The following is a 12,443-nucleotide window of genomic DNA, read 5'->3' as shown; positions in this document are numbered from 1 at the left end:
TTTACATCAGAATCTAGTTAAATTCACTTAAGGTATGCTGCGCAGTCTGAATGTTTGTATTAAATTCATTAATACTGCTTACTAATCCGGGGTGTAATTACATTATTAGCTCTGGTAGTTTAAACAACACACTTCATTCTTTCCAAAATTCCTATGCTTTTGTGACATTTGAAGAAGTCACACTTGGGGATTGTATCCTTTTCCTCACTCCACCAGCCTTTCCAGTCCAATACCCCATCACACTGAATTTGGTGTTATGAACACACCAGTCCCACTGGGTACATGCCAAAGCTCCCCAGTCCCCCGTTCCCTGTGATGGACCCATTCATGCAGCAAGCTAAACACACCTAAACAGACCATGACCTGCCTGACAGTGCTGGTTAGTCCAGAGATCACCTGCAAGCAACAGATTGTTTCTCCTGACCTTACCCATTCATGTCACTCCCTAGGAGTACGTATGTGTAACTAAGCTGAGTACCATCTCCACCCCACCCATCCATGGACTGCACCTCTGAAACACAAACCCTCCAAGCCCACAAGAGCAGAGCTCTTCTCACCCTGCTTGTCCAGCATCCCACACAACATGGCCTGAATGTGAGGCCTTCTTATATTAAGAAAACAAAAACTAATAATAACAATAGCAGTAGTAATACATTTTTTTTAATAAATTATTAATAAGATTTAAGGGCAGGCAACTCAGAGCTGCAGCAGTCCTAAGTGCCAGCAGCAGAATAAAAGAACTGACTGGGCGCATTATTCTCTGGTGCAGTTCCCCAGTTTCCAGCACGGCTGTGGCTGTGTTACTAGGCGCGTTTGCTGGTAGCCAGGGGACTAAGAGCTGTGGGAGAGCATGCTGTTTGACATGTTCTTCTGGCAGACATACACATTGTTCCACGCTCTCTGCCTGCCAAGGGCTGGGTGCGAGCTGCAGCGCTGGGCTCTGCAAATTATTGTGATAGGAGCGCTGCTCCTCAGCACAGTGCATGTTTCCCCTCTACCCTTGAGGGGTGCGATAAGCCTTTGCAAGGGACTTTAAATCACTGCATGGAGGATGCATAAAGGCAAAAGAATGATGCTATATCTCAGGAGATCAAAGTGCTGCATCGCTGTATATGCTGACATGAATCTGCTGGTAGTATGGTAGCACGGAGAACCTCCCGTAAAAAAGGTTGCTTTCGGTGCTCATGGTGACTATGAAAACAGGCATTTGATGCAATTTTATGTGCTGGTATTAATTACCTTAGTAAAATGCCCCACACAAAAGGAAACAAAGTGGGGTTTTTCTGATGATACCTTAGAAAGTGTTAGGACTTGCTCAAAAACTTTGAGAAGCACTAGACCACACGGTCGCTCCTTCATCCCTTATATGCAATAAGCTCAGTGACAGCAGAATTTACCAAACCATATAGAATCTTGCCCCATGCTGTACATTATTTTAATGTACCCTGTTAAGAAAAATCAAGGTCATAGTGAGGATAAAGGTAGCTAAAGTTTCTATAGCAACAGTTACTAGGATGCAGTTGCCAAAGGTGCTTTCTTGTTGCATCCTGAAGTAGCTTTACTGGCTGCTTTTCCTTCCTGTTCACTAGTCTTTTTGGTAATATCAGTACAGACACGATGCAAATGTGCTTTCATTGTCAGTATGATCTTGTAGACTATTCCTGCCCATGAGCTGAATAGATAGGACATATCATGTGAAAGGGGAAAAAAAAATTAAGCAGTCTGACCTTGGGATCCAAAGGGGACACAACTGACTTAAAACAACGCACGCTTTTCTGAAAAGCCAGCTCCCTGTTGTAGTTGCCAGTGAAAAAGTCAAAAGAACAATGATAAGTTCTCTTTTTTGTCAGCTTGTTTACTTCGTACATTGATAGCATCTTGTCTTTTTCTCTTTCTCCTAATGGACAAATTTCCTTGCTGTTTCTATTGCTCTTCCAAACCTTCAGGCAGAAGGGGAAGAAAAAACAGCAGTCTAAGCACAGCAGAAAAATGTCCCTGTGAAATTACAACAGGATAAAAGTGGAAGTGCTTTAGAACTGAAATGTATCTTCCTTTCTCCTGGACAGGTAATTCCAAGATGCTGCAGCCCCTGAAAGTCTTTGTGAGTAAGCACAGGACTCATCTCATTGAAATGAACAGTTAACAGCCATGGCAGTGGAGCAAGCTGTAATTGCAGGGGCGGCAGGAAGCAGGTTGCTGTGGCCTGACATGAAACGCTTCCCACATCCCACTCACTGGGAGATTTGGTCCAACGATCGCAGCAGGGTGATGCCTGGTAGAGGCATGGCTGACCTGCTCCAGCAGGATGCCTCGCTGGACCTGAAGGTGGGATCAGGATTGCATCTTCTCCTGAGAGCAGTGCCCTTGGAGGCTCCCTCTCTTCTTTGCCTGGTGTTGGCCATGTCCCGTTGCCTGAAGCTAGGTGCTGAGTGCCCGGATTTGTCCTTGCTGTAGGTCGTTGGATACACTGTAAAGCATTGCATCCAACTACTGGTCTTCCCTTCAGCACTATTACTGTAAATACTCATCTGTGGATACGGCTTAACTTTGCTCCCAAGGGCCACTTTCACACAGTAGGGTAGATGCCTTCAAAAGGCTCGTGATGCCTGGTTATAGGCAGTGTATGGTGCTGCTCACTGTTACCTGCGGTTCTGTAGCCCTTGCAAAGCATAGTCCACTTGATGCTAAAACCAGATTTCACCAAGGCTATAGCAGCTTTCAGCTTCTGCTACTAGCTAAGACCTTCCAAATATTTCATCATTGTACCAGATCTTTACTGGATCTTCCTCAGGGCTAAAACAAGGTGTTCAAAATTGGATGAGCGATACACTAGGAATTAAATTGAAAAGCAAATATATGGAATTTGTAATCCCTTTGAAAATCAGACTGTCTGAGCTTTCTCCATGTATTTTAGTCAAATCAAATCAAAGCAGGTGAAATTGCAAAAAGAACCAACTTGGATAATTCTCAGTGCAGCCATATCCAAAGGAACAACCAAATTTAACCCCCAAAGACATCTAGAAACATGAATAGTTATGCAAATAAACTACATTTTTATTGCTAAAAGAGCCTTGGACTTAGCACTGCTTCCACTCTCTGACCAGCCTGTGACACACATCTCTGAGCAGATGATTTTTCCATTAATGTAGTGCTCTAAGTGTGCTTGTTGTGAAACATCGAGCACACATCACTAGCATTCACTTTGTACCTAAGGACATCTTTGATCACAATCATTTGATTTTCTCTCTTCTCCAAACATTACTTCTTATTTCCATTGGACTTTCTGTCCCTTGTAAATACAAAGCAAATTCTTGCAGTACTTCAACGGGGAAAATGCAGTTGGATAAACAAAATGAAAAACAACAGAGAAGTTCTATCTGATTAAATGAAGAAAAATCAAATTTAAAGTATCCTGAAGAAAGTTTCTGAGGCATCACATGGCAAACCACACGGATAGGTTAGTCCTTGTGCAGCTAAGAAATATGCCATCTCCCTGACATTCCTACCGCATCCCTGCAGAGTGATTTTTGAAGAATCTTCCTGAGGTTGCTTGAGCATTCCTAAAAACATACATTTTTTTTTTCTTCCATTTGCCAGGTAAAGTAGTAAAGACATGTTTGCTGCTGCTAAGTGACATACATCTATCCAAATCCCTTCTGAACTAGAATCAATATTAGCTAGATCCATTACCTCCTGCTTTATTGGCAGTTTGGGTGCTTGTTCAGAAAACAGTCCCTCCTAGTAATGTAATAAAGCCCCCACCTTGGAGATAATTGGGTTGTCTGTGATATAGCATCCACTGATGATCATTTCCCTGCTGATTTTGGCCTGCTACTCCAGCTCAGGTTGCAGTCTCCATCACTACACACTGTTACATTAGACCATCTGAGTCTCATCACCTAATAATTGCCATAGTAGATTTATTTAGATTTTTTTTTTTTTACTCTTCTATAATAACAGCAACCAGCCAAACCTCAGAGTGTCATTAGCATGCTTTTAAAAATGCACTAAAATGGCTTTGTCAATTACCTCAAGATTTAATACCCTGGCCACAACACAGATATCCCTCACTCTAACAACAAATCCCTGCAGGACTGCACATACAACACTGCCCATTTCCTTTGGGTCCTCAGCATACCCCAGAGGCTAATAAACTCAAGCTCCAGACTGGGAGCAGAAGCAAGCTCCACAAATGCTATGAACACCCAGAAGTGGCCTTGCCAGCTGTCTTTCCATACCCTGCCTTCTTCATGCCTTGATGGGTTCCCAACTTAAGCATCCTCACTTGTCATGAATTTCATTACTAATAGATGGGGCAACCACAACCTGATGCATCCTCTCACTGTTAACTCACCTCCCTTGATCCTGTGGTGCGACCTGTCCCGAAAGGTCCCACACATTCAGATTTTGTGTTTTACCACTTAATGCACTTGCTCTTGGCTTTGACCATTGAAGGGTAAGAGAAAATAAATCCACTCTGTTAGGTGCGTCAGCCTGTAGATTATTGGTCTGTCTATTTTAACAGGTGGGAACATATGACTTTGCAGGTCCTCTGAGTCCTTAGGATCATCTTCCTAATTGTCTTCATGTCATTAAACAACAGGAATGGATGACTGACAGGAACTCTGTGCAAGGTATAACAGATGAGACCACGCTTGCCAGTCCTGAGCTAAAACCCCACTGTAAGTAGGAATATTTATCCCCATTTTAGGCATTTAAAACCTTACCAGGTGGCATTAAATCCTTAACTAAAACAACAAGAGCCTGAAGAAGAAAGAACTGATGCGTAAAGGGAATGTGGGTTTCCCTTAATGGCACGGACACTAATAGTTTTGATGTATTTATCAAAACAAGCACAAAGGCTTTAGGTGTGAGGGTGGCATTTTCATCTTCTTATACACCAGAGCTGGAAGTTCTTCCCTGGCTGTTTCAGGCTGTGACCCTCTCATGGGGAGAGTGCCTCCATTGGAGGTTTTCTTCAGTTACTGCTTTTTGTTGACACGTTGCAATTTATTGACTTTCTAGGGAAGGAAATAAGGGTGGTTTTGCGAATATGCCCTTAATCCAACCCTTAAATCCATACAGGCTACTGATATACAGATGCTCCATGAATATTGCATTAGTATTAAACTTCCCACCACCTGGATGATTCCAAAGCAGTAGTCCCTAAACTATGCCTCACAAACTACCTATAACCTAGTTAACCCTTCTGCCATTTGCTCATGACCTTAGCAGCCTGCCACCACCATGGTTCAGGTCATCAGAGAGAACAATGTAAAATATTTTGTGATGTGCAAAATATTGTTGCCGTGCAGAACATTTTTTTTCCTCCGTATTACTGCCTATTGACTAGCAAAGGCTGAAGTCCACCAGCATAGGTACATTGCCAAATCCTGGGATCCCCGGGAAACATCCCAATAGTCTTGGAGTCCAGCCTGAGCCTGGATAAATGCAATGTATTACAATCAACAAAGCACTTAATTAATGAATGCTGACATTGTACCTTCTGTGGAACAAACAAAGAGGAAAGCATGGCCCTCTGCCCAAGGAGCTTACAGTCTAAATCAGACTGGTAATACAGATCAGACCACAAGACATGCAGAGGGAAGGCTGACACTTCAGCTTTCTCTTTGTCCTATGTAAATACAGATACAGACAGTGGCAGCAGAACATAAAGCATCTCTTCAGGACCCTGTGGCTTTTATTATCCGCCTGTCCACAAGCAAGTTTAGATTTTTATCTTCCCTTCATCTTCCTGCTGCCTCTCTGTGCACACATGCCTCTCTTCTTTTCACATTAAGTTCTTCCTAATTTACACCTTTCTTTTTCCCAGTCTCTACATTTAGTTCTACCAGCTCAAAACATCTCCCTCCAGAATTAGATCACCTCAACTCCTCTCCTCACTTGACCTAGGTCACCCACCTCCCTGGTTCAAATACTCTCACATATTTAGATCCAAATCTCATCCATCCCACCACTCTAAGGTCTTTTCTTCCTTTTCCTACAACTCTTAACAGCCTACAAGCTTTACAAGGTTTATAATCTCCTCTGCCCACACAAGATCCCATCTTTCTCCATCACATCCGAACTCTTCCATTCCCATAAAGATCATGAGAACCCGTCAAATAAAATCACACTCTCGGATAATGCACTTAGACCCTGAGGACTGGATGCAGCAGGAACTGTTAGCATCTACAGATGGTAGGGATATGAATGAAATCCTTTATGCAGAGTAAGTCAGTATACCACAGGAATTATTCTGGATCTCTTTACTGTCTATAAGAAAGAGAAACATGTGCAGCCTATAAACATATCATGTACAAATGTAGATCACAACTCAAAACTGAGTACTTCCCCATCTCCAAAGCATGCTATTTTGGGGACTAGAATTTGTTGATTTGTTTATCTTCCTTTGCCAAAAGCCAAGAATTCATCATCAGTCTAAATCCCTCCAGCTTTCCTGTTTCATTTCCTTTAAAATACTCTCCACTCAGCCAAAGTGTTACTTAGTTTTCACTGGGGTTTTTTTTCTGAGAAAATTAAATGTATTGAAAAAGAACTGTAATAAGGCCCCTAAAGATTTCAGACCTGAATAAGTGACAAACACAAACTTCTCTTCCCTGCAGTTCAAAAAATTGAATTGCTATGCACAATATTTTCACTATCCTCTCTCCTATTATGACTGACACAAGGAAGTTGAAATATCTAATTCATGCTGGTAAGAAGTGGACAGAACTGAAGCAAAACATAGGGGGGAAAAAAAAACCAAAAAAAAAAAAAACAACAAAAAGTGGCAGCAAAACCAAACCAGAAGTGATGATATTTTTTAAGTACTTACCCAGCATCAGAGCTATTGCCACACAGTAATACATCTTCTGTACCATTTTTTATGAAATAGTTCACTGCAACAGAAATAGAGAAATAGCTTTTTAACAAGTACATTCTGGGAATTAAAACATTCACAAATATCATCCACCAACCAGCATATTCAATTGCAACAGTAATTGAGAGATGAATGGCATACTTTTGCTTTGTTTTGCTAATTTTAACCTCCATAAATTATAAAAAACAAATAGATGTGTTCAAAGCTCTTTAAGCCCTTGCTGTTTGTATTCCACAAATGACCGGTTTAATAAAGTGGCAGCAAGGCTGTGGGCAACGTTTGTAGGAAACATCATCCAGCCATGTCCCTGGCTGCTGTAACCGAGAACGTTGCTACTGAATACAGTATAGCACTATGCAGCAAAAGCAAACCATAAGCTTGCCTGTAACTTTTAAACTCTACACTGATGAGATACATATTAATTGAAGTTTGTGATAGCAATTCTGACTCATAGGTTAAAAATGCAACCAACTATAAGTCAAAATGTAATAATACTAACAAAGCAGCCCACTCCCCCAACCTGGCGGATTCTGCTCAGTGTAGAAAACACACAGCGTGAAGCGAAAGAATCAGAAAAATGCACCTTGTTACAGATCAAACAAACAAGGAAGTATTCATAAAGACAAATATTTGTCAATGTAGTCATCTGTAAAGGCAACGGAGAGAGACACACACTTCTCAAGGCGGACTCAGAGAAGCAAGCTAAATTTAAAGTCCTCTGGATCATTTGCTGGTTGACTATCAATGAGGCTTAAGGAAATTAGCCATCCCCAGGCTAATGAAAGCCTTTGTGTACACACTCCCTCTCCCATCCCCAGCCAAAAAAAGTTCAGAAAAACAGAACACAAGGCAAACTTCTCAAAAGGATAAGCAAGATCAGTTTTCCAGAGAGAGTCTGAAGAAAAGGAAATGTTCTAAAGAGCATCTCTAAAACCTGAAAGGCAGCATGGATGAACAGATAAAAGCATTGCTCTAGGAACATAATAAATGCAAAACAGAGGCCAGTAGCTGAGTGATGGAGGGTAGATAACCTGGTGCACAGAGAGGATGTGATCCCCTGTTGATATAAGGCATGATGGTGGCAGCCTTACGCAGCATGTGTTTGTGAGCAGAGGGGCCTCAGCAGATGATGCTCGGAAGAGGTTCTCCATTCTAGGCTAACCCTCTGTTGTGAAATGTTTTAAAAATTAAGAGTGACAGCTTATCCAGGCAGGCTATGCAAAGAATGCTCAATGGCTCAAGCCACCGAACAGATGTGCTGTGGCTTTCTCAGTAAGCTGCGAGCAGCGGAAAAGCCCTGCCCTGCTGCATGCCAAGAGGGAATTACTGTCCATGAGTTTGTGGTTACGAGGGCACGTGATGGTGTTCACAAGTTATCAGGGCGCATATCCTGCTCCGACTGTATGCTTTTCCACTTTGTCTCACATGTGGGCTTTCTACAGAAACACCTTGACTGACAGCAACACCCAGGTATTCAATATGTTAAAGGACCTGTGGTCAATCACCACAGAAGCGGGAAGGATGCCAGGTCTTCCACCTCCTTTCACCCTCCACTTCTGCTAGCGCAAGACTTCTGCATTTCTTAGGAGAGATGCTATCCTTTGGGGGGATACACAGAGTTAGTGACACTGACCCACCAGACTCTGCTACAGAGGAAATACAGCACAACCATGAGATGAGATAAATGACTGCAGAGGTTCTACACCTTCTTAACAAGTGGCATCACTACATGGGGTACCCTGAACTTCACCAACGTGCACTCCCCCCTGGGAACTTTTCATACTGCAAATGCCAAGAGTGGGAGGACCATAGATCTGTCCGTGCGTTAACCACATTCTTTGAGGGCTGATTGAAGTTCCGGAGCACAGTGCTGGTTGAAGACTAAACCAACACCTCCTGGTCAGTCAAATCAGAAGACAAGAACAGAGTCAGAAGACAGATGTGAGGAGAAAAAAAGGAGACTCGGCCAACAAGAAATTTAAAATCTCAAAACCAGACAAAATTCTATTGTCTGTTGTGGACTTAAAAATTTACAGTTCTAAACCCAGCAACGTGGCAGGCACCAAAGAGTGCTATGAACTGTGCTGAGGAACCGGGGTGTAGATGCTGCTGGGAGGGGGTATCTTCACCACGGGGTCTGCAGCTGCACAGCAGCGTGTCACAGCTGCCGTGCCAAACCTCAGCCTGAGGAAGAGCCGGATTGCCGATTCCCTGCTGACAAATGAAGGGGGGATTAGAGTATTAGGCCCAAGGAGACAAATCGCTGTATTATCAAAAATGTGCACAACAATCAATTTGTCATTCAAAGCAAGTTGGCTTGGATTTCAATGAAGGATGCCAGGCAATCAGAGGTCTTTAAGAAGCAAACAGTCATCACTCCTGCTTTTAAGAACAAAGCACCTCTGTATTGTATTAACCGGTGGCCTCTGCTTCCCATCAGTTAACTCTAACATGGACAAAGAACATAAAGCTCCTTTTTCATTTACAGTAGGATTTTCTCTTTGAAACATGGACTGCTCAAACCGATCAACGCCACCTGAAACAACAATGACTTTTTCATTGTCTTGCAAGATTGCAAATAGGTTTGGTTTTGTTTTGTTTTGTCATTTTTTTCACTGAAAAAATTCAGCATGTCCGTGGAAAACAAAACAGGAAAACAAAAAAGACAAAACTGAAAACCTCCACATTAGATTTTTTCATTTTTTTGAAGTAAAATCAAGGCAAAAGAGTATTGTTTGTATGCGTGTGTGTGTGTGTACATAATCTTTATACAACATGCCATTCTTTCCAAAGGAAATTCTAATATTTTTTTTTCTATCAGCTTTACTAAAATGTTGATGTCACAGTTACCGTGTATACAATGCCTTTTAGGAACTTTTCTACAGGAATTTCCAGAGCAAGGTAACTACTTGATCATATTAAAATATTTTTTTTTAAAACAGGCCACAATAACACTGGCTTCATATCAGTTTCTGGTCAGTCCCACAATATTTACTACATTGTTGCCAAATAAACTCATCTCTTTTTCAGTAATACAAAACATTTTTTGTCAGTAATCAGCAGCCAAAAAATCAACAGAAATATGTTTTCTAATAACCAGATGCTATATTCTCCAAAACATATGCACATTTGTGCCTGAGCCTTATAAATACATGCTAAGACCCTGTATCTCCAATGCTCCTGACATTGCATTACTTGTGTAAGGTTGATTCCGCTACCATGAAACAGGTGTATGATGAATCCACTATGTTGCTGTTGTCTTCCCAGGGCTTGTGTTTTAAAGCTGCTGAGTTCAGTAAAATAATCCTGTAAAGTGAGTGCTCACAAGCAGCTTACTACCTTCTTACAGAGTTTTGTCGACCTACAAATGACAATGAGATAATGGCAACTGCTTCAGCCAAAGTGGCTCAAGGACCAGCAACAGCAAGATTTGACCCAAAGCCAGAAACCCACACCCTTTGCTGTGTACAGGGTATGACAAAGCTCACACTACCATAACCTCACCACAACTAGTCTAAATGGGAAGAAGTAGAGGTTTATCTCCACCTACCATGGATCACCTCTTCCTTAGTATTGACATTAACACACCTGTAGCATCAAAGAATAAACACTCCTCCAATGAATTCCCTTAATTGTTTTCAGGAAAGGGTTAATAACAAATATTACGCAGCACAGTTGTTATATATTACATTATTATTTGGTTGAGGCTACTGATAGCTGTCTTTAGATGTGACATGGAGCCCAGACAGCAACCGTGACTGCAGAGTGGAGTAACGTCTGCTCTTCCCCATCACCAGAGTGAAGGGACCTTACACTAAACACAGCCCAGGAAATTACGTTCACTAATCCAGCTCTCAGTTACAGTTACATCAACCCAGAGTAATTCAATCCCCTCAGCATCCTCAGAGTTCCTGGCTCTCCAGGGACACCAAGAAGCTTGGGAGCAGCCCTAACCATCGGTGGTCCCTTAAGGCTTAAGGCTACAACAGCATTAGGAAGATGAAAATATATTACCCCGTTTTTCCTTCCATGAGTTGCTGTGTCTCCTGCAAATCCATGCTCTGCCTCCTACACTGCTCCAAGCACGCAGCAATGACCGTGTTTTTAAAGCTGCTGTATGCAAGTAGTGAGAAAATACACAAATCCCTCTAGACTATTCTTGCAATATCTTCCTTCCAAAGTCAATTCCTCAAGCTTCTCATCACTGCTGCTGTTTCATTCTGTTTTTTGGTTTGTTGGGTTTTTTTTCCTGATTTATTAATATCTTACAGGTTTCTGCATTGCTCCCTTCCACACCAGGCAATTCTAACAGAGCAAACATTCACAACAGCTCCATGTCAAGCTAAAAAAAACCCAAACCACAAACTTCCTCAAAAAAATAATTAATTCTAATTAAAATTATGCTCCAGCTTATACTTTCCACACCTACATCACACCACTGAGCAGAAAGCCAGTGGGGTACCTAAAGCTGCAGGGTAGAAGTCCTCATTTCTGTGCAAAGGAAAGGAAAATTTTCTAGTTCAGAAAAATGAAAAAGGTTACAGTCCGCTTAAATACATGGTTTCTGAGTCCAGCTTCTCTTCCTCCTTTGAACACCCAACTGAAATGCTATTTTGACTCATCTTACAACAAATTCATTCCAATTTGAAAACCAAGTATATATTGCCACATTTGCACAAAGAGACGCATTCGAATATCATTAGTCACTGCCCGGAGAAGAGTCCTCTGGCTGACTTTCGAACAAAAACTTCAGAGAGGTGTCTGTTATCTGAGACTATTTATTGCAGGCACACGGGTGCTCACTGGTTGGGGGACTTTCTCCCCATGCTATGGCTGGCACAAAGCACTGTCAGCCACCAAACGTCCTGATTCCAAATTTAAAATGCAATTCAGAAAGCCCCATCACCTTACAGTTGTGATACGTGACACAGAAACAAAATAGATAACACCCCCTCCTCGCCCTTTCGCCCACCGGCACAAACACACTGTACCTCTTGGTAATACATAATAATTAAAAAGAATCCTTGCTGCACTTGCTGCATGCACACTCTGTCACATACGGTGAAGTCTCTAATAAATGAAATTGAGTTTGAAGATGAAAAACATGCCTCACAAAAGCGATGGAACAGGCTGTATTAAGGGTATTATTAGGGAAGAATGCTTGGGAATAAATGGCACTGCCAGTTACTTCTTCCTTGTTAAAGGGGACTGCAAATAATTATAATAATCAGTTACTCTCCTGTTGCCCACCCCGTGACAGGGGATCAGCCTCTCTTCTGCTGTCCCCTGGCATTTGCTGCTGCCGACCCTTCTGTTGGGCTTTGCAGGCTCTCAGGTGCTCTCCTTGCTTCCCATCCTTCCCACCCTCTTTCCCCAGGCACTCACTTCTGGCCCAGCTCTCTCCTGCCACCATACCCCAGAACTGTCTGGAAGGACATTTTCAAAACTCCACTTAAAAATGAACAGGAAGAGTTAGTTGTGAGGATGGTTGTGTGGGTAGAGGGGACAGAGATTAAGGGGATGGCTTTTTTTTTTTTTTAAGAATCTTACATACAGCATT

The 12,443-nt window shown here is 42.1% G+C and overlaps 1 protein-coding gene across 3 annotated transcripts in view; it reads right to left on the bottom strand.

The window, feature by feature from the left end:
- Positions 1–12,443, bottom strand: part of LOC119147250 (sodium channel protein type 5 subunit alpha-like) — a 217,113-nt gene that overhangs the window by 130,256 nt on the left and 74,414 nt on the right. For all 3 annotated transcript variants that reach the window (XM_037385963.1, XM_037385960.1, XM_037385962.1), the window contains one exon: positions 6,839–6,902. In XM_037385963.1, coding sequence (XP_037241860.1) covers positions 6,839–6,902 — 64 coding nt within the window. The remainder of the gene's footprint in view (positions 1–6,838; positions 6,903–12,443) is intronic.

This window comes from Falco rusticolus, chromosome 4 (genome assembly GCF_015220075.1).
Source record: "Falco rusticolus isolate bFalRus1 chromosome 4, bFalRus1.pri, whole genome shotgun sequence".
Taxonomy (NCBI): Eukaryota; Metazoa; Chordata; class Aves; order Falconiformes; family Falconidae; genus Falco; species Falco rusticolus.
This window is presented reverse-complemented; position numbering and strand designations above follow the sequence as displayed.